Source organism: Manacus vitellinus, unplaced genomic scaffold (genome assembly GCF_001715985.3).
Source record: "Manacus vitellinus isolate BGI_N305 unplaced genomic scaffold, ASM171598v3 scaffold_38_pilon, whole genome shotgun sequence".
Taxonomy (NCBI): domain Eukaryota; kingdom Metazoa; phylum Chordata; class Aves; order Passeriformes; family Pipridae; genus Manacus; species Manacus vitellinus.
In genome coordinates, this window is record NW_021940526.1 from 6,461,076 (window position 1) to 6,483,262 (window position 22,187).

The 22,187-nt window shown below is 49.3% G+C and overlaps 1 protein-coding gene across 2 annotated transcripts in view; it reads right to left on the reverse strand.

The window, feature by feature from the left end:
- The window catches only part of SPTBN1 (spectrin beta, non-erythrocytic 1), an 81,162-nt gene that overhangs the window by 47,733 nt on the left and 11,242 nt on the right, over nt 1-22,187 (reverse strand). The window contains exon 1 of one of the 2 annotated variants that reach the window (XM_008924842.3): nt 19,736-19,947. The exons of the other annotated variant lie outside the window; for it this stretch is intronic. Within the exon in view, the coding sequence (XP_008923090.3) occupies nt 19,736-19,844 (109 nt within the window). The 5' untranslated portion in view covers nt 19,845-19,947. Of the gene's footprint in view, nt 1-19,735; nt 19,948-22,187 lie in introns of those variants that run through there. 2 annotated transcript variants of the gene reach the window in all.

The following is a 22,187-nucleotide window of genomic DNA, read 5'->3' on the forward strand; positions in this document are numbered from 1 at the left end:
GATGATTCCAAGCCTCCCTCAGTCACTGGCATGTGCAGGAACAGGACATGGAGACAGGTGAATCCTAAACCACAGTGCAACACGTCTCCAGCTCTGAAAGCTCCGAGTACATTGTTTGAAACAGAGAAAACACCCATGTCAGAGCAGATCTGACAGGTTTTGGTGGATGCTTTCCTTCCAAAGGAAGGATGTGCCCCCTTCCCAAAAGCACGGCATGGTGGGGGTATGATCTCAGCACAGCCATGAGGCTGAAGAGGATAGAAAGCTGAAAAACAAGTAAAAGAATAAAGACAAGAAGTCAGCTAATAAATGGTGTAAGTGGGAGGAAGAGCAGACCTGCACTGGAGCTGCGCAAACCCCACCCTGAGATTGCAGTTCCTCCCACTGATTTCTGAATTCGTCCTTGCTACCCATGGGTAGGGTGTGACCAAAGCTACCACACTGAAACTGCCCCACTTCTGACAGCTCTTACCTCCCTATAAGGTGTGAAATGAAAATGGGGCTTGGCAAGCTGTAAAAGGTGGGGTTAGTGATAAAACAGTGATGTGCTTTCAGGGAACTGATGGTTTGCCCTCACTCCATGTGAGGCAGAGGATCCCTGTGATAGAGGAAGAGAACAGGAAATCAGCAGGAACTGCAGTGAGTGTCTACTAGCCTGAAATATGTATTTTATGAACTATTTACAAGTAAATATGGATCTACATATCTGCTTGTAGTAATCCATGCCTTTACTTGAGGTACTTTTTTGAAATGAGTCACAGAAGAGAAACCTTGCAATAGCTGGTGCTTTTTAAAGAAATTTCTAACAGAAATTACCACATCTCCCTTCACCAGCTTGAACAAGCCCCAAAACAACTCAGCAAGTTTGTTTATTTAGTCACTGTAGTCTCTACACAGAAGCACAACATTCAGAGATCCCTGTGGTTACACTCACTCGAAAGAGAAATGCGGATGTACAGGATCTAAAAATAAAGCTGGATATAGAAAATATTATGTAAAACAAAAAAAAGCTACCAAATACCATCATAAAGCCACCCATCACAAACATCTGTGGTCAAAAGTTATGGTTACAACAGACTCCCCAGTTTGGGATCATGGCAAAAGTAATGGGTGGGAAAAGAACTTCCATGTGGAAAAGAACTTAGATGCCTAATTTTGAGCAGATGAAAGACACGATGTGGGAAACGCAGTGACACGTCAAGTGAGGCTGTGGAGCCTTTGGTGCCATGGGATTAACTGACAGCAGCTTGGGAGCTCCTGCTGCTGAAAGCAAGGCCAGGAAGCCACGAGACCAGAGGCTCCAGGTAGCCCTTCCAGGAGGGGGAAGGTGGGTCCCTCCTGGGGATAGTGTTGACACGACCCAGGCACCTCTTTCCCAGTCACCATCAGTGGCCCTAAAGGAGGACAAGACAGTGCTTTCTTCAGGCAGTGGGGACTCAGGGAAAACACCCTGAGAAAGCTCCACTGGCTCCTTGTCTTCTGTGTTGCCTCAGCATCCTTAAGCACAGTGAATGATCGGAGTGGAGAGGATGGGACAGAGCCTCCAGTCCCTCCCTGCCCGACTGGAGGCCCTCTGTGCCCCGGGAGCTGATGGTGGTGCCCTCACCTGTGTTTTCCTTGCTCTAGTTCAAGCAGTGGCCACCTCTCCCCCTCTGCCTCCCCGTCTCCTCCCTCTTGCTCTCTGTGGTCCTGGTTTCCTGTTTTCTGCAGGGCTGGTTTCTCTGGTCCCCCCTCCCACCCCGCTCACTCTCACTGTGCTGCTCTGGCTGTGCTGCTCTGGCTGTGCTGCTCTCACCTGCTCCCCACCCATCCTCAGGCACTGCCCTCCTCCTGCTCACCCACCACATCCAAACAGGGGGACAATGTCTCAGCTGTGCTGCTGCCAGCACCGACTGCTCGTGCTGAGCCTACAGCCGGCTCTTCACGTGCAGCTTCAGTGCTGGAGCTATCATGACAGCTGGAGCTATCCATGGCTCCTCGTTTTCTTCCCATCTCCCCTCTGATTCCCAGCAAGAAGGGCCAAAAGCAGGGAGATCCCTGGTTGCCCTGGAGCAGCCTGCAGCCCGTGGGAAAGCCCTGCAGCACCACAAAGGAGCCAGGCCCCACGTGCTCCCTGCCAGCAACTTATCTCAGAAAATGCCACCATGGAGACACAGCAGCTCTTTCAGGCCCCTAATGGGGCGCTCACCCAGGAAGACCAGGCTTTATCCCGCCCTTGGCACGGGCAGAGCACAGCTCTGATTCCCCACCGACTCTCAGCCACGGAAGCCCCCGGAGGGAGAAGGCCCAGCCCTTCTTACCCCCGCATCGCTTCCCTCAACGTGGGAAAGAGCAAACCAAGCCCGTTTGGAAGGTGGTGTGACTGGGGCTGGTCGTGTTCAAACCTCTCCTGATTATTTCTACATGGTGTTTCACAATGACAGCAGGTTTTTGCAATGCTTTTACCAACCCTCTCTAACTGATAAAGTGCATTTTTCTGCTCTGGGGTTTCGGGTTAAAACACGCACAGAATTAAATTCCATGAATTTTGGTTGTGCGTTTCAGAGAAAGAAAGGTACACAGAGAAAAGTGGTACTCAGAGCCCTGACAGCTCAGCCAAGCACAGAACACAACTGTGACTCTCTTAATGTGCAAAACCCTCCACACACACTAAGGGCCAGGTGCACCCATGAGTGGTGACACTGAGGATTTAACATCAGCCACGGGCCCTGAGCGCTATTTATGAACCTCAAGTGATGGTTTTGACAAATGTCCTTCATGCTTTCAAAAACACAGCTACAGATTTTGAAGATTAATTCAAACTAGAGGATATGGGTGGAGCCCCAGGTGTCCTACAGCTTGTGAAAACATTTGTTTCCCAAGGGTAAAGAGAAACTGGCGACATGCAAAACACACACAGCAGGGAAACGGAAGCACAGAATCGATAATGGAGAATCCAACTTATCTTGAGGCAACACTGGGAAGGAAATGTCCTTCGTGCGGAAGGACACGACAATGCCACCACCACACAGGGGTTTGCAAACCCCAGTGCTGGGACTGTGATACATCAAGGACTGACTTTGTTTAGGAGTTTGGTAAATAAACGGGAGTTTGTACACTGGAACTCACGTAAACAGGGCTGCAAAGGATCACAAACAGGCAGCCAGTCCCTTCCTCGCCTGAGGAGAGACAAATCTTCCTCCGCTAATTTGATGAGAAAAAATCCTGACAAAAATGTGGTCAACTTAGTGAGAGCCCAGAGTGCCCAGTGCGGGACAGCGGGAGGGGGGCACACACATCCCCCTCTGTCACACGCTCACTCTGCTAAGTGACCCCAACAGGGCTGAGCCACAAGAATGGTGAAGCTGTTCCAGTAACTGCCCTGGGAAAGGCAGGGCTGCAGAGCCGCCTGGGAGAAGCCCCTCTGTGCTCCCCCAAGCCTGCAGCACCGACCACTGCCCTGGCAAAGGCTCCCTGTGCAGCCCCTGCTTGCTAAACACAGCTCCAAGATGACCTGCTCGCTCCTCCACACCGGGCAAACCACACTTCCAACACACTGACCTGGACTCTGTTCCAAACCCAACAGCAAACCCGGATGGTGCCCCTGCACAGGGGCTGTGACACCCCTGCCAGCCCTGGGCAGGAAAGGGGTGCTCTCAGAGGAGCCAAAACGCTCCTGCAGGAAACAGAGACGTTGGAGCACAAAGGGAGAGCTGGAAGGAGCAGCCTTGGGCTGCTGCCTGTGCTCAGACACTGCAGGACAGCCCAGCCACCAGGCACGGACAGCCTCCCTGCAGAGCCCAGCAGCTGCTCCAGGCACTCAGTGTCCATGGATCCCTGGGATACCTCAAGCAAGACAAATTATGGATGACTTTTAATCCCTAACTCCAAAAGCAGGTCACCTACAGGTTTATACCTTTTTGATTTCCATGCTGAAAGTAATTTTCCCAGTTTAGAATCATTCCTGTTTTCCCTACAGCAGCCGGTGCGTGCCCTACCCGGAGCACTGCTGAACACCCTGACTCAGAGATCAGCTGAGCACTGCTCCAAGCACACCACTTTTGCTGATATCCACTATCCACAGCTTCCCAGAACTTCCCAGATCATAACCTTGCTTAACTGAGCACAGAGAAAACAGAGCTTCCTTTCACAGGCCAACGTTCCCATTGCTGTAGGTTTTCAGGGTGCAGGATATCACCCTACGCTTTGTCACAGGTGTGGGGGTATGAAGTGAGATAGCCAGGAATACTCACAGCTTCACAAATTCCAGCTGTGCTTGGAGGTTTCTCAGTTGAGAAAGATGCCTGAGAGCAGGGCAGATCAGCTACTGGGACCAGAATGTGGTGATCAAGCAAGATTTTATCAGGAAACAACCTGAATGGATGAGCTGTGATAACCTTCACCCAAGAGCAATTGTGAGTATAAAATAATTCTAACACGGGTCCAAACCTCTGCTGTTCCAGGAGGCATGAACACTGCAAATCACTCAAGGGATGCAGCACTAAATATAGCCCAAAGGGGAAAAGAGCACCTCTGGGTATCCACACCGGAGCAGCTGAGGAGAGAAACATCTGCTTGGATAAACATTCCCAAATGATGGCCTTTCCACATGGTCCCACACAGGCTCTGTTAGTCCTCGTGGCATCAGGAAGCCCAGAGAGAACAATGCTTAAGCATGCACAGTAAAGGCACAGAGAGTCTAAATAGAAATACACTGGAACTGGTCTATAGGGAAGAAGATGAAGGAAGGAGGAAGGATCACTCGCTCAGGAGGATCCTGTAGAGAAAAAGAAATAAAATCAGTTTCTCCCAACATTCAAGTGTCCTATAACCATCTCCCCTTTAGCAGCAAGGCAATAAACTGAACAGTGGATGCTGCTTTTCTCCAGCTGCAGATGGTGAGACAGGACTGAAAGCTGGGATTGGTGAAAATGGGGGGAAAAAGGAGCTTAATTAGAAAACACAAGTCCTTAACACACATGTGCAGAGACAAGGAACAAACCAGAAGGAAAGCTGCAGCAAGTCAAACCTACACATGGCACACGGAGAACATGATACACGTGGGTCCAGGGCTTAGGAAAAGGCACCTCCTTCCCTTTCAGTCTGGCCCACAGGAGGAAAGGGGACGGAGCAGCTGATGGCTCTGATGCAAACAGGATGCATTTGTTAATGGTTATTTTGTGGCACAAAGTAATCTGTGGAGTGACTTCCCATCCCAAAGGGTGAGATCACACCAAAGCTTTTACATGCTCCAACATGACTTAGACAAGAACTTGAATGCAAATGTTAAAGATGACACAGCAACGAGGGGATTTTGTTCATGTTTTGTTTAGCTGGTGATTTCTTAAGGAGCAAAATCCTTGCTGCTTTCCTGACTCTGCTACATGGAGACTATTGTGGAGAAGTCGGGGTATGTTCAGCAATCCATTTGCTTTTACTAGGATGCACCAGCCAGCTCCTAAATCCTATTAAATATCTACCCTTCCCTATTAAACACTACAGCATGTGACTACTTTCACTGCTGGAAACTGCTCTGGAAAGCGAAAAGGGAAAGCTCCATAATGCAGCATGTGGGACAAACAATTGTGCTGCTTTGTCTCTTTGATGGCACTGAACTCCCTCACACAATGACACAGAACAATGGCCGGGAGCCAGCCAAGCAATCCGGGCTGTGGAAGGGCAGGTCCCCTCATTGTCTTTATTTTTACACAGAGTTTATGGCATTTTGGTGTCAGCAACACAGAAACAAACCTTCCCAAAGCCAGCTTTGGATTCATGGACAAGAATGATTATGTTCATCTGCAAAAAGTCTCCCACAGCAAATAAAAGAAATGTAACAGTCATCTGGGTCTGACAGATTAAACTGGGGGAAGAACTCAGCTTTTGATTTTGATTTTTCCTTTAATGCAGGAGATGAAGATGACATGTTTAAGCAGCTTTAGAGCAGTGTGTGCTCAGCTGTCCCTGCACTGATGGTGGTTATGTGAACTGCCTGTTTAACTCCAGGGGAACTGGAATACAAAACCATGGAACCGTGTCCCACAGCAGGCCCAGCTCCCTGCTGTGGAGAACACCCCTGGCAGCCCAGTGCACCAACAGCCACCACTCAGCTGCTCCTCTGCTGCTCCAGGAAACCCACTGACTGCTTGTTGTTCTCTACGAAATGCAAAGCACTGACAGGAACACAACCTTTCCAGTGGCTGATTCAAGTGGTTTAACACTTCTGGGTGCTGCTCTTGGAAACACCTACACCCGCCTGCAGCTTCAACCCCACCCTGTGCCCTGGGTTACACACACCAGCCCACGTTACTGAAGGCCATTCTGAGACAAATGTTCATCAGGACCAAGGCCTGGCCCCAAACTGTATCACAGAATCATATGGTTTGGGTTGGAATCACCTTAAAGCCCATCCAGTCCAACCCCAATGGGCAGGGACACCTTCCACTAGCCCAGGTTGCTCCAAGCCCCATCCAACCCGGCCTTGGACACTTCCAGGGATGGGGCAGCCACAGCTTCTCTGGGCAACCTGTGCCAGGGCCTCCCCACCCTCATAGGGAAGGATTCCTTCCCAACATCCCATCTAACCCTGCCCTCTGGCAGTGGGAAGCCATTCTCCCTTGTCCTGTCACTCCAGGCCCTTGTACATAGTCTCTCTCTCTGTTTCCTGCAGGCTCCCTCCAGGCACTGGAAGGCCACAATCAGGTCACCCCAAAGCTTCTCTTCTCCAGGCTGTACAATCCCAACTCTCCCAGCCTTTCCTCACAGCAGAGCTGCTCCATCCCTCTGATTGTCTTGGTACCTCCTCTGGGCCTCTCTTTTTCCTTTCTGAAGAAGGATGTTACGAAACCATTTTTACACAAAGTAGCAGTTCAGTTCTTCAGATGGGCCTCCTTTCAACAGCAGCACGAAAATGCCTCAGTGCTGGGGGCATTTTCCAGGCAGGGACACAAACCCCTCCTGGCTGATCGGATGTCAGTGCTTTGTGCTCATTGCCATTTTCCCCTTTTGCGTAGCAGACAGATCACCTCAGCAAAAGGAGCCTGGAAAAAGAATCACCAGGACACTGCCTGGGACCTTCCCACAGGAGAACAATGCAGACCTGAGGTCACTGCACTATTTCAAGGACACACAGCCTTGTGGGGGTCTCGGCAGTTTCCTTTATCAAGCACTCTCAGCATAATGCAGGGAAGTGCCAGGGGATTTTGGGGGGGACAAAAATAGTCTTCCATACTTGTCCAAACCACTGTCTGATGGGCAGGGTTGGAGAGGGTGAGAGCAGGGCTTGGCATGGGCAGGGAACATGCCAGGTACTTCCCTGTCTTATTTCTGCCCACGTTCACCAAACCCAGCAGAAGGAGAGTTTTTACAGTGGATTCCCACTCGTCTATAGGAAGGAAAACCAGGGCAGGGAGAAGGAGCTGGGGTGTTTTCATTATTTCACACCAGCACTCCTCCCTCTTCCCAGCACTCCGGGAATGCAGCAGCTCTCACACAGGACTACAGGGGCACGGGCACTGCTATTCCTACAAGGCAACTGTGTGACCAGCCTGGGATCCTCCTCAGCCAGGGATTGGGAAACACAGCCTTGTAGCTGTTAACCAGGATGAGTCACTGAGAGATGGCCACCAGGGCTCTGCATTCCCTGGGAAGACAATGCATGGCCAATTCCATCCTTTCTGGCAAAAAAGCCCGTCACTGAGGACTCCCAGCAGGAAGGCTCTCGCTGTGGGGGTGTGCAGACAGATCCCCACAGGCTGTGGGATCTCCATCCTCAGGGATATGCACATCCCAAGAGGACAAAGCCCTAAGCAACCTGCCCTACCAAGGAAGGTGCCCCTGCTTTGAGTAGGTGTGTTGGGCCAAATGAACTGCTCTTCCAGCGTGAAGCATTCTCAAGATTAAACAAGAACGGGCCAGACTGCACTGCCAGGATCCCCATGGAATCCCACCCAGGGATTTCAGAGAGCTGGGGCATCTCTGCTTTCACCTGAGGCACAGGTTGAGACATTACGTGGAGAGAAAAGTCCAAGTTGTGGTATGTTTTGACCATGCTCCTTTAAAAACTCACTGTGGTGGCAAAGCAGAAATGCCAAACAGATGAAAGAAATGCCAAACCTTTGTTGCTTTGGTGTTTAAATCTAATTTCACCTTAATGACAGAAAAGCATGAATAGAAAATAAAGAAATCTATGATGGCTGCATTTAATCCTTTCAAAATATTAAATCTCTGTGCTAAGAGATGTTATCATTATAATTAATTGCTGTTAAATTATAATTTTCATTGTCACAGAAATATTTGAAATGGAAGCACACATATTTAAACAACCAGGGTGTTGATCAGGGATTAATAGGAGCTGAATTCTGAGCCTTGCTGAGCAATGTGTTTAGTTCCTGCAGTTTCCATGGCCACACAGTAATTTCCCATTGTTATGTTCATGCTGTTTTGTGGAGTCAGATGCACTACACTGTGCTGACAGGATGCTGGAGAAAAGCAGCAACACCACAGGTAAGCCAGGCCATGGCTCAGCAAGCCTGGGATCCAAGCTAGATCCCAAGGGTGAAAGTTGAATGAATAACAGCAACGAAAATATTGTAGATTACAATTAAAATCACTTGTGTAGCTGAAGGAACCCTGGTATCTATAAAATGCAGTTATTTCTAAAAAGGGAGTTTTAAAAATGCATTAATTTTAATGAGATTTGAAGCAAACTGCCAATAAGAAGCATTAGAGGAAAAATCCCTAATCTTCTCTGGCTCTAATCTGCAAACCCATCATGCAGAGCTCCCCAGGGAGTCCTGGAGTTGGTGCCTTTGGAGGCTGGAGGAACTGACACCTTCACCTGCTCACTTGTGTGAGGAAAGCTCCAGAAAACTGAACCACAACATCAGTGTGAACTCACATTCCAACCAGACTCTCTGTGTATTAAAGGGGTTTTTAAGAAATCTATGTGGCAATTAAAAAATAATAATTAATAGTAAGAAATCTTTCTTGGGACTCCTGAGGCACAAACAAGTTGCACATGCATTCCAGTTCCTCACCTCAACACTTTCCTGCTGGTCTGTTGGATTCCAATCCAAAGGTCATTTATGGATCTGCTTTTGTGGGACAATGTGGAATGTTTAAGCAAAACCATTTTAGCCTTTGGAGTTATGCAAGAGTGGGGAAAAGAGATCCCTTTCCAGCATGGTATTTCCTACCCAGGGAACAACTTTCAAATCAGTACCAGCAAAAAATCCCCTTTGTTTGAAACCCTCCAAGGTCTCTCTGAGATTTAAAAGGCAATGCAAATTTGAAGGAATTAGCTGGGTAAAATCATACTTTGAACACCTTAAAAGTGTATCTTCCTCCAGAAACATCACTTGTTTTTCTAGTTTTAAAAGTGGACTTGTGAGTTGTACTGAGTGTGCCAGGCCTTGATCACAACAACTGGAAGGCCCCACATGGTGTCCAGGGCACCTCCCAAGAATTTACCCTCACTTAACTTCCTTCACTTTTAGCACAATCAGAAAATTAAGTGGCAACATCAGCAGCTCAGCCTAATCAATATAAAAGCCCCCAAACACCCCTGATCAGTCATTTCACTGAGGTTGCATGAGGGCTCTGCATTCCTCCCTTAAAATGTGAAGCGGTGTTGTGGTATTTTCTTTAAAAACCCCCAAAACCAGAACAAAGCCCCAAGCAGACTATAAGATAATGGCTGTAAATAAAGGAAACACAGAGCACACTAAGTTCTGAAAGCTCAGTGTCTAATTAATGCTCCCAGTTGCCTGCTAATGTGACAGCAATGTCATTAGCACATAGTTCAGGTATTGGTTAAGCGCAGAACTCTTGCATGTTTGCAGAGATTCCTTGACTATCTGTGTGCTTGCACTCATCTTACACAGCCCCAGGGCACACCACGGGTACACAGGTGTACACAGGCAGGAAAATGCATTTATGGCACCTTACACTGATCTGTGTGTTCCTGTTGCTGTGGCAACTCACTGATTTCCAGGTCTCCAAACTTACAGGCACATTTCAGCCCAACTCTAACACCTCAGGTGTTTATGCAGAAGGAAAAGCTCCATGAACACAGTCCTGAATGTGGAGTCCACGGTGACCTGCAGCTCATGCCAGGGACATGTTTCTAAACTTGGCAACAGGAGCCACACCAGAAGGGAGAGCTGAGTTGTGCAGCACAGAAAACAAAAGGTGTTCTGGCATTAGGTGGCTCACACAGGGACTCTTGAAAGCTGCCAGGGACTGGTTGGGATGGGCCACACTCCTGAGGATGGAGGAGAGGAAAGGGACAGCCCCGTACCCAGCACCCTGAAACGGGGACTGTGGAGATGGCACCGCCCTGCCCAGTCATTTCAGTCACTCAGGAAAAGCAGGGGAAGTCCCCTCTGAGCTGCTGCTTCACCCGTGTGTGTCCCAGCCCTGCCAGAGCCAGCCTGGGGAGCAGCTCTCCTGGCGCCAGGGCAGAGCTCCGATCCATCCCTTCGGGGATGGCACTGCCAGGACACGCTGCACGGCTGAGGGCTTTACATATGAGGTGTCCTCAAGTGTTGTCTGCTCTCCAGGACAACTTGAGACTGCTTTTATTTAGGAAGAAAGGATCTGCAGTGAGGAATTGGCTGGAACTCGGCTGGCGCCAGGAGCACAGGGCACAGAGCATCATTAGCACCCACAGGCTGGCAAATACCAGGGCAAGTCAACTGTTGGGAGCAAATGTTCCAGCAAATAAGGTTTATATCACGGGGATTTTATAACATACCCTATCAGACACATTTGTTTTGGAGGAGAGGCAGAGAGAGAAGCTCTCAGTAATCTATCAGCAGCAGTGGATTTATGGAAAAACTGTGCCACAGTTCCATGTCTCACCCTGGCAGCTCCTTCTGCGAGGACTGAGGCAAGAACTAAGAGCCATCGGGTCCAGGGGCAAGGAGCACATATCTGCTGTTAAGGGCTGAGGGATTATCAGTGCACCTGCACAAGTGACAGTGGCCAGGACGTCACCCTGGGAACACTCGGGAAACGGCTGCAGGCACTGCCAACTTTCTAAAGCAACTTCCTGGAGCTGGAAGCAACACACACCTTCCTGTTCCCAGGAGAGGCCACAAGGATGGAACTCAACTCACACCCCACAGGGTGAACAAAGACATGGGGAGGGAATGGGGGACAATTCCCTTCTGAGGAAGCAGATGCAGCTAAAACAGTTCCCAATGTCCTTTCCTTGTTTTTGGGGCTCGAGATTAGAGCCTGGATCCAATTAGACTTCATCCACTTAAGTACAGAAGTGCCACAGACCCCATGGCTTTCACCAGCACCTCCAGCCCCAGCACATGGGGGCACAGCCCAGCCCCTTGACTCCGGGTGGGAGTGGGGATGGACACTGCATCCCAAGGAATTCCTTTTTATTCAGGGAACATGAGACACCAGGCAGAGTTAACCCAAATTATTGAACCCCCTGTCGTGAGTAACAGAAAGGTCAGAAGTTCAGGGCACAACCAATATCTGCTGTTCCCAGACACCTCCCCTATTTATTCAGAGCCTTACCTAACTGCCATTCCCTAATGGCTGTTACTCATCCCAGACTGCAATCACAGCACAGTCACACCGTGATTTCACAGCAGCCTCTTCCACGGGATTGCCAGGCACACCCTGAAACCAGCAGCCGTTGCTCTACCAAAGTCTAGTGTCCCTGGAAATAACTGTGGAAAGATACTAAACTAGATGGAGAATTAATCATTACCCAAAGCAAACTGTAGTTAGTCGACTGCAGAGGTAACAGCCAGGTTTGCACTTCTCTTTTTTCCTGGAACCAAATCACAATCAGATCATACTTACAAAAACTGGAAACACTGCCTGGACAAAATGGGCACTGAGAACTGCACTTCTGGGGGTTTTTTGGAAGGAGAAGGCTGAACCCAACATATGTCACTAGCATGGAGAAGCTGAAACCAAGGAGGAGTTGTTATTCCAGAAAAATGCAGGAGCAGGCCTGGATTTGAGAAATCAAATCCCTCAGCACTGTGCTGCTGTGCAGTTCCTTTAACGGGGCTGCCTTAGTTCAGATTATCTGGGAAGTGGGCACTGCATATTGGCTGATTTTCAGAATAAATGCCAAGCCATTAAGTGAAATTTAAGTATCTTCCTTAAAACATAGGGGTTTTTTCCAAGAAAAATCCGGGCAGGCAGCGTTTATTCTGTTCAGATAAACTCTTAAATCTCTTTGTAACCACATGTTGTTTTGTTTAATCTCTGCAGGCATAAGGTCAGCCCTCTGCCTGTGATTAGAGCGCTGCGGTCACACAGATCGTGTTTGTAGCTCACCACCCCGCTTTCTGCACTGACTGCTTGGTGAGCAATTGGGCAGCTACTCCACCTGAAAACTGAGTTCTGGCAGGACTACAACAGACAAGAGAACTTACAGAGTCTAACCTCAAACTCACACCAATCCTCGGAAACACCCACCTTGCCTTTTTGGCAACATCCAAGGCAGAGATGTTTGAGGTCTCTGCAAGGGGCACCAAACCTGCCTCCTTTACAATGCCATTTGGGATGATGCTTTTGCTCTTTGCCCATCTCAATAACGTATAATAAATATTTACCACCACCCCAATACAGTTTTACCAAAGCCAGTGCAGGGCTGTGCACGCTACTGATTCCCACCAAACAGCACCGTGGCCCTGTCCAGTGTCAGTCTATCGTGTCCATGTAATCGGACCTGCGCTTTCAAGAGTTCCAGTTATATTTTTAAGCACAAACCCAACTTGACTGAACGTGGAATTACCAGCACTTCCAGTTATGCCGTGAAAAGGCCACTTGGTAATGGCAGGCCTTTGAGAAGCCTTTGCAAAGGCCGGGCCGTGGCCCCCAGCCCATGGCCCACGGCTGCCTGCGTGTCTGCGCTGTCCCCTCACACTGAAGGGCCTTTCTCTGTAAGCTCCTTTCTCCCGAACACTGGGGCATTGAGCTGGGCTCCCAGCCTGGTTAATATTAGTTTGGCTACAGCAGTTCCCTCCCAACAAAGGAGGCTCTCAGCCCGGGATACCCTCGTTCCAGCAGCCACCGCACAAGGGCTTTTGTGTGACCGTGGGCTCTCCCGGCCACCGCGACCTTGGGCTCCTCAGCACGAGTCACAAGCACCAGTGCTCCCCATCCATCCCTCTGGTCGTTTCCCATCCCTCTGGTCTTTTCTGCTCTGACAGAAATGTGAGGACTCAGCTATATGCATTTGCAGGAGCAGTGAGCCTCATGTAATTAAGGAGGGCATGGGAGCCGAAAATTGCTCACTGCTGGTGAAAATGCATATAGTGAGTGCTGCACGAGTTCCTTACTCTCCACAAATGACCCTTTCCTTTGAAAGGACTCATTTAGAGCTGGGAGGGGAGTTGTTTACTAATACTCATTAAACAACTTTAATCTTTGCTGTCCTTATGTCACTTCACTCAGACAATCACACTGGGATAAAGGCCATTACCTGCCAGGCCCAGATATAAACCTCCAACTGAAATTCCAGATTCCATTTCTTGTGGGAAGAGCAAAGCAGATTCTCAAACACCTTATTTTTGTTATTCTATCTCCTTCAGCACAGCTTTGAAAGCTAACAGGGACTAATTCCCAATATTTGGTGTAACGGGTTTCCCAACCCCATCTATTCAATGAAGATAACTCATTTTCACATGTCATACCCTGCTACTTAATAGCTGATACTTAACAACTCTCAATTCCACTTAAACTGGGACAAAAAAGCCTTCAGAGCTGTCAGTACTCAGACACTCATGAAATTCAGCCTCTGAGCAGAAGGGGTGCAGTTACCAAAACCCCACACCCTGCGCTGGGATCTCACAGTTTAGTACAGGGAAATGGGGATTTTGTGAATCATACTGTAATCTGATTTTCTTCACCAGTTTTTTACTGAGCTTAGGTAGCAGCTCCTCCACTTCAATAGTCAAAGCAAGCACCCAACAGAAAACAGAAAGATGAAAGAAATGAAGGAAAAGGAGGAAATCACAAACCCAACTTGGGGAAGGGCTCAGGAATGGAAGACAACCATTGTTCTGGTGTTTTATCACCACTTTCATCTCTGTCCGTTGGCTTTTTTTATTGCCCCACTTTCCACAGAAGTTAATGGCAAAACCCACAATCCATTTGAATAGGGTTCTTGGATAGGAAAAATATTTGGAATAGGAGCCTGTACTCCCAGGTGGTTACAACATGCCTACAAAACAGTGTGACACGGAGCTTCTTGAAGACCCGGAATGCAGGAACACCCAAGGGCTGGTTCCTGTGCTGCATTCCCAGATCCACAGAGCTAGGGGGATTTACACCAGTTACCAGCATCACACAAATCATTTTACTGCTCTAACTCTGCCTACAAATCACCCCCAGGGTATTCAAACCACCTCACTGTCCCCTGTGAAAATACCTGCTGACAGGCTTTGTTTGCCTCACCAGCTCAGAGCTGCAAAAAGTGCACAGAATTACCCCTTTTGAAAGGGCTACAGCACCTAGAGATTTCTGTTTGTTTTCAAATCAAGTTTCTTACACACACAGCTAAATCCCCAAATATTACAAATATACTCTGAATGAAAACTGAAGAGAACAGACTGCAGAAAACCTGAGCCAACAGCTCAGAGCCGTAAATGTTCATTGTTGTTATTTCAGTGAGGAGCCAAATCCAACCTAAATGTTTACTTTTTGGCCTGTATCAACACTGACCACATGAGCATAAATACCTTACCCTGAGCCCTTTTAACCTGCCTTCTCTATCTTCACAAGTACCAAACCCCATGACCAGAAAAGGTAGATCTTTGCCCAAAAGCTGAGTCAAGGATTCAGTTATGTTTGCAGGGATCTTTGCACTGGAAAGGATAAGGGCCCAGCTTTCACAGAAATGCACATTCAAGTGAGTTTGAGATCCCTTTAAAATCCTTCTGACAGGGCTTCCAACCGTGTAGCCCATGCTCAGGTGTTCACCAAACCCAGGAGCTGGATGCTGTGACACATGCAGGCTTTGCAGTGTTGCAGACAGCAGGAAATCAAGCAAAATTTACCACAGAACAGGAATATATTTGCAACTTCGGTGGATTTGAGAAGGTAGGGGAGAAAAAAGCCAAAAATCAGTCAGATGCATGAACAAACACATTTCATGTGGAATGAAATTCAGCCTTTACCAGAAATTACCATGACAAGAAATGCCAGTGCCCCATTTGGTAGACAAAGTAGGGTGTCCCAGGTCAGTAATCACCCCCTGGAGCCATGCAGGTCGCTGCTCCCAGGAATCAAAGCCTTTACAAGGTAAATCTTAGAAGCAGGAAGGCGACTGCTAAACTGGCTGCTCAAAGGGCACCCCCAGACCCCCGAGGATCCTGGTGTCCCAGGACACGTCTGTACCCTGTGCAGGACAGCTCTGCAGCTCCTGCAAACTTCTCTGCTGGCAGTGGGAGCTCCCAGTTTATCCTTGGGTATAGGCAGGGATTTGGGGGAGAGATTTTCTTGCAGGAAAAACTGGGGGAAAACCCTGCTTAAGAACAGAAAATGAGGAAGGTGTTCCTGCAGCTGTCCTGCAGCCTGGATGGGAACCAATCTACATATAGATCTATGTATTATGGAAGTGATAACATTCCCAGTGACCACTCACAAAGTGGAACCCAGAGCAAAGCCACTGGGCCATTGCAGATCAAAGGATCCAAGCCAAGGAGCTGCCCTGCTGAAAGGCACTGCTATCACAGTGAGGAGATCTGCTCCAAACACCCAAAATACAGTTGGGTTGCCTTCACTGGTACAGCCACAGTCAGTCTGTGTCCCCGTGAAACAGGGTTTAGAACGGATCTGAAACAACTGAAACACCTCCAGTGGCAGAGACACTCACCTTCCCTACACGCTTATTCCAGTGTCCAGTTTTTCAAACAAATCTTTTTGACATGGCTCAAAATAAAGGCACCTCCTCCCAGGCAGCCTGGTCACCAAAATACACCAGGCTCCCACTAAAAATGCCCAGTTTGCAACCTGAAATGCAGCATTCCAAAACTGAGCAGACCCAAAATGTCCCACACAGCAAGGCAGAGGACAGAGTTCCTTTGAAAGCTGCTTTCCTCTGGGATTTATCAGGAGCACTGATCTAGCTCGCCCCCATCCCCCCGGATTTTACATCTGTAATTACCGCTGGAAATCTCACACCTCAGGCACAGCTCCGGAGCTGAGCCCCGACTTTCCAAGGACCCAGCCGACAAAGTGCCGAGCTCCCAAATGCCAGGGATGTTAACAAATATCCCGCTGTCCCGCTAAGCAGGTGGGCAGAGCCCCTGAGCAGTGCTGAAAGCTGCTTCCCTGTGCACCGACACCACTGCCTTCCTGCTGGAAGGTGATACAGCTCCAGGCATCTCCTTCCAAATTCCCGACTCGCATTAACCTTTTCCTGCCAGCTCCTACAACCGTGCCCAGCCGAGGCACAGGATCCTGCCACGCTCAAGTAGCACAGATGACAGCCTTCGTTTGTAACAACAGATCTGCTTTAATTTTCGCTGAATCAAACTTAGCAGGAGGAATCTCCTCCACTGACACAACCTGCACGAGCTCCATGGCAACGTGTTTCCCACAGACGAGTTTTGGGGTTCTGCCTTTACTTGCAGAGAGCAGCTCCAGCCCTGCAACATGATCCCTGCACACTGAGCAAGTGGCCATGAGAACCAAAACTCCACACCTAGGTTTTTAGGATGATAGCAACCACTGATGGTATCGCTCACTTATCATTCCAGCACTGGGGGAACTAACCATAACAGGAACTGAGTGAAACTTCTGGAAGGAGACACAACTTGCCGCAGAGTTTTCCTCCCCACACCTGCACGGACATTCTCACGAGCACAAGCACTGAGCATGTGAACTCCTGCATTACCATACACAGGACTCCAGGCTTGCTTTTGGCACCAAGACAGCCTTGATTCACTCCTAGCAGTGGCTTCTGCCATACCCTGCTTCCCTCCAGCCCACTGAGGCACGTGGGAGCCGGGATTCCCTGCAAGGTGACCCTTCCAGGTGCAGAAGGAGCCGGTCCGGTCCCTTCAGTGCAGTCCCACACCTGCACTGGGACTGGGCTGGAAAACCTGCTCTAATTGCCCCACAGCCAGCATCAGGTAGAACAAGAGTTTCCTTACAAACATCACTTGGAGGCATCTCAAAGAGGCAGAAGGTAGGAGTGCCATGGGGATCACGGATGATCTGAACTTGCTCTGTCTGGAGCATTTTGGGGCAGAATTCGGCTGGCTCCTCTCCTCATATGAAGCTGCCAGTGCCAAACCTAATGTACTGTCTGTGTTGGGAAAGAGGAGGTCATAGAGAGCTGTCTCCTACTCATTGCTGATTCAGACTTCTCTTTGTAGAGGGCCCGAGCACTTGCTCTGTTATTTTAGACAAAACAATATGCCCCCAAGTGCTTTTTTTGAGGCAAACTTCCAATATTTGCTAGATCTGTACCTTGCTACAATCTAGTGCAAAGGTGGGGACTTGTGTGATAACTGTAGGATCTGTGAAAAAAGAGAGACAAACTCAGTGTGGGAAGAACATGAGCAGAGGTTACAGTAACCTGTGTGGTGCTGCTCTAGAGAACCGTCCTACCAGAGGGCAGGAGCAGTAAAACAGTTATAAAGGAGGAAAACACAAAAACAACAAGGCAGGAAAGCTTCCCAAGGGACTTTTTACCAGACTGATGAAGGTTTGAAATGCATCTGCTCTTACTTGTTTGCACACGTCCATAGTGAAAAGGGTAACAACTGGTGCTAAATCTGTAATTTAAAAATGTTACTTCTATTCAGCTCATCCTTGCTGCTTTGAGCCTGGGTGCCCTGAGCAATGCCCAGTGCCACAGAACACCCAATGTTTGCACCAGAGCCTCCCAGCAAGAATCACCTCAAAATGGGACAACCCCAAAATAATGGCTCTGTAGATATTCTTCAAGCAAAGAGCCATTAATCCAAGGAAAGACTTCTTCTTGTCAGCAGAGCGAAGCCACTCCCTTTACAGCACACCCGATATTTGGTGTGGTTATTTAGCATTTCGGGGAGTATCTGGTGCATAATTCACAACACTTCCTGCACCCGAGCTCCACCCTGAACAAGATCACCGGCACCACTCACTTCCAAGCCTGGGATGAGAGTAAACAGCTACAGGATGGTCTGCTGCAAAATCCCTCCTTACAACTGCAGAGAATTCACCACATTTTATCTCTCCTGCTGGAGGAAATTGCAGCACATTTAGAGAGAGCACTGCACTTTTTTTTAACTTTTTTTTTTAAGTCGACATGGTGCATTCCACTGAAGGGAAAACTCACTTTCTGTGCTCTCAACAATGCAGTCTGCTTTCCTCTTTCAGTCCGATGTAAACACACAGATAATGGATTCCTGAAGCAGTGACCCTGAAAATGATAAAATCTGCCTTCTTTAGACTGCTAACTTAACCAACAAAGAAAGAGGAGCGAGCCAGGGGTTTTTTCCCCAGGTTTTTTTTCTCCAGTGCTACAAACCTACCTTGTTCTTTTTAACACAAATACCACAGCCTGAGATCTGACAGATGTATTCCCCCCTCGTGTGCCAGTTTGGAGCCTGGATTTTGCATGCCTTGCCCCACGAATGTCTCTGTTCCCAGTGTTTAGGATGCTGTCACTTTGCCTCATTACATGCCCTATGCAGCCACTGCTTCGCCAGTTTACAAGATAAACAAAGTGCTATGAATGAAAGAATTTTTTTTCCCTCCCTCCTTTAGCCAACAAATAGGAACATTCTTTGCACTAACCGGGCTCTTCCTCCCTCTCTGACAGGAACCACAGGCCACACTTGCAGCACAGACTAGAGTCAAATAAGAAACATGCACAGAAGGGCCGCACTTTGCTGCCCTGGGATTATCTACAGAGTCACATGGATCCAGAGGAAGAGAAGGTTTGGTTTCAGTGAAGAATTCTTTTTTATTTTGCAACTGCAATGCTAGAGTTCATTCATTCCTGGGATGTGCCTTACACAGACAAACAGCAGAGCTTGTTCTACCCTGCCTGGGGCAGAACTGCTGGGCACTGCTCGCCCACACCGGGGGTTTGCAGCCCGGCCCGGGCCTGCCCTCCCTTCAGAGAGCACGGCCATTCCCCAAAAGAACCCTCTGCTTCTCACAGGGATAGAGAATTTCACGGGAAAACCTTAGAGGACATTCTCTACTAAAAGCAGAGCAATCTAAAATGAAAAATAACAAGAATGTTAAAGTACATGAGTTCTCTTTCTGAGACCTATGGCGTGAGCAAACTAATTTGTTTGGGAATTATGCAACTGTTCCTCATTTGAAGAAGCAAAGCCACCCGCCTTTCCAGGAGGTACTCAGGGGCTGGGAAGGGACCTTGCACTGCAAACTGTCCCCAGACACAGCCAGGATTTATGGTGTTGTCCAGAGTTAAGACCAGATTTTATTTGAGGACAGAATAAATAGCAGACTGCTTCCTCACTCTTGTTGTTCTAAGCACCCTTCTGGTTCTAAGCAGCTTGGTCTGGGTTAGTCCTCATCTGCCAGGCTGGGTGGCTCCGAGGCTGGACACACACCTCGCACTGTGTAAGATTCAGGACACCTTTGGAGTGAGAAAAGCCACACGGGATCCCTTGAAAGAACACAGAGCTTTTTCCCACAGCACCGCTCTTGGCCTCTCTCACCTTGATGCAGTGAGAACGAGCCCGGACTAACATGTTTATGGGGATCGCAGCACGGCAACACCTCCCGAAAACCCGCACAGGCTTACCTTGTAACTGCTTGAATCTTCCCTCTAACTGGTTATAGTTATAGGGCACCTGAGCTGCGTATCCTGGGGACAACGGCCCGGGCATACTGGCTGATTTTTGTAATTCCATTTACAGGGAACGCAGGGAGACGACGAAGTGCAGCATAAAGGAACCACAGGCTTCTTTACCATACATGCAGGTAAATCCCAGCTTCCTGAGCAGTTTGGCTTCAGTCCCTAGCGAGAACGCTCCCCCTGAGCCCTAAGTAAATAACAGCTTCGGTTCAAAATCCAGCAGTGTGGCTTGGCGGGTAAGCTCTCTGTAATGGATTCAAACTTAAAGCACCAGGAGCGTGGATTTTTTTTTCCCCCAGCTCCACGGCAGGCAACTCTCAAGCGCTCGAATCTGGTTCAAATGCTTGTCTGGCGCTGGCGAAACGAAGTGAAATCAAAGCAATTCAGCGAATCAGCCCAAAGCACAGGCAGCATGGAGCCACGCGCTGCCGCCCCGGCCGGCGCTCCCAGGAGCCGCGCACACCTCAGCCCTTCCTGCTGGTTTGTAATATAATCAGCAGCCGCCCGGGCGCGGGCTGATGTCACTCGATTACCATACGGCTCGGTGGAGGGAAGGAAGGCTGTACCAAGGCGGAGGGGCGGCGGAGCAGGGGAAGAGCGGCCCGGCTCACGCAACGCCCCAGCGAGTCCTTCCGCCGCGCCCGGCAGCGGGTGCCCGCGGGGTCCCGGCCCCGCGCCCCGGCACCGCGCGGCACACGGTGGTACCTTCCCGAGCGGAGCTGCTGGAATTACAGCCTTTTGTTAGGAGCCTCATGTAACGGAAAAGTCTCAGATTACTATCACACGAAAAGGAGGGCACTTCTCGGTATTTATGTGCGGGGCGGCCCGCTCGCAGCAGCCCCGCGCACACACAGGCGCTCATTCAGAGGGGACGCGGGGAGATGTACGCTCCAGCACACCGCGAACAAACGACAGCTTTGTCGGAAGGTCCTTTAAACGGCCAATTCCTGTCACTTCGGTTTATGTTACTCGGATGATGCCGAGGGTTTTGACGTGCCCTGTGTGCGTGGCTCCTCGCCCAGTTATCAGGGTGCTGGGTATTACTGCAAGATTAATGGGCCGCGCACCGAGGGGGAGGGCTCGAACGTAAATGAGGATGCCTGGCCGAGCTGCCTGGCCCCTCAACACCCTGCCCAAGCACAAACGTGCACGGCAGCGGCAGCACTAGGTACCAGGAGTCAGTTCCTGCACACGGCATCAGACTGAGGATGTCAGTTTTCCCTCGGGGACGTGAGCTCCCACCCCTTCCTTATTCATCGGTGAAATGAAAAGGTCAATTCCACATTCATATTCTCAGTACGTAACATTTGCCTGCTCATTTTTAAAACTGCTGATAACGTTCACACAAGTGTTTTCTCTTTTCTTCTTTTCTTGCCTTTCCAAATTCCTTTCCACTGGAATCCATGTTCTCTCCTCCTCCCACTCCATCCCCTCATTAAACATTTCAAAATGTTGCCTTTGTTTTGATACTGTCATTTCACAAGGTTTAAGTCATATAGTAATTTCTGTGAGGACAATTTCTGTGGGAGAAGCTCAGCCCACTCCCCCGACTCGCTGCAGCCCAAGGTCCCGCTGGGCACAAGGTGGAAATTCAACCAGCCATTACCAGCACACCAGGGAACAAATGCACAAAAAGTCCAACCACAAACACCGCCAGTCTGGGGAGAAGTGATGGAAGCTGACACTTCTCAGCTGAAGGTTTCCAAAAACACACGGACAGTTGAAAATGCCTGGCACATTGCTCCCAAGGTCATAAATACACTTAAAATATTTATGGCTTTTAACTCTACTCTTTTACTCAAAACACCCCCGGAGCCCTAGTGCAGAGCACGTGTTACATTGACACAGAGGGCTGTTACTGCTGTATTTCGGTGCACCCCTTTATTTCACTGTAGCTGTATTTACACAACACTGCTGGTACTACAGCACACCTCAGCAGAGCCCCAGACAATCCTGAAAGCTGGCCTCCAATCCTTCCAGCGCCACCCACCCTTGGCCACCAGGACTCCTCAGCTGACCAGGGCACTTGTGGCCCAGAAAGGAGCCTGAGCAGTGGCAGGGGGAGCTGAGGAAGCACCTGCACTCACAGCAGGATGCTGCTCCCTGACAACAATGGGCTCTGCTAAACCTTCCCCTGCTGATCTCGGCGCAGGGAAGAGCCAGCTGTCCTTCCCTGCTGTCCCTCGGCACCCACACGCCCGGCCGTGGCCACGGGATTTCCAGGCCAGGGTGGGAGGGAAGAAGGGCAACACGAAAGGCTCCAAAATTCCCAGGAGCAGAGCTGGGTAAACCGAGCCATTAACACACCAAGGCGAACTCCCCTGAGCTCGAGGAGCACGTTTTGCCCAGCACACAAGTACAGGCTTATTTCCGTCATGGAGCTTTTTCCTGCAGCTTC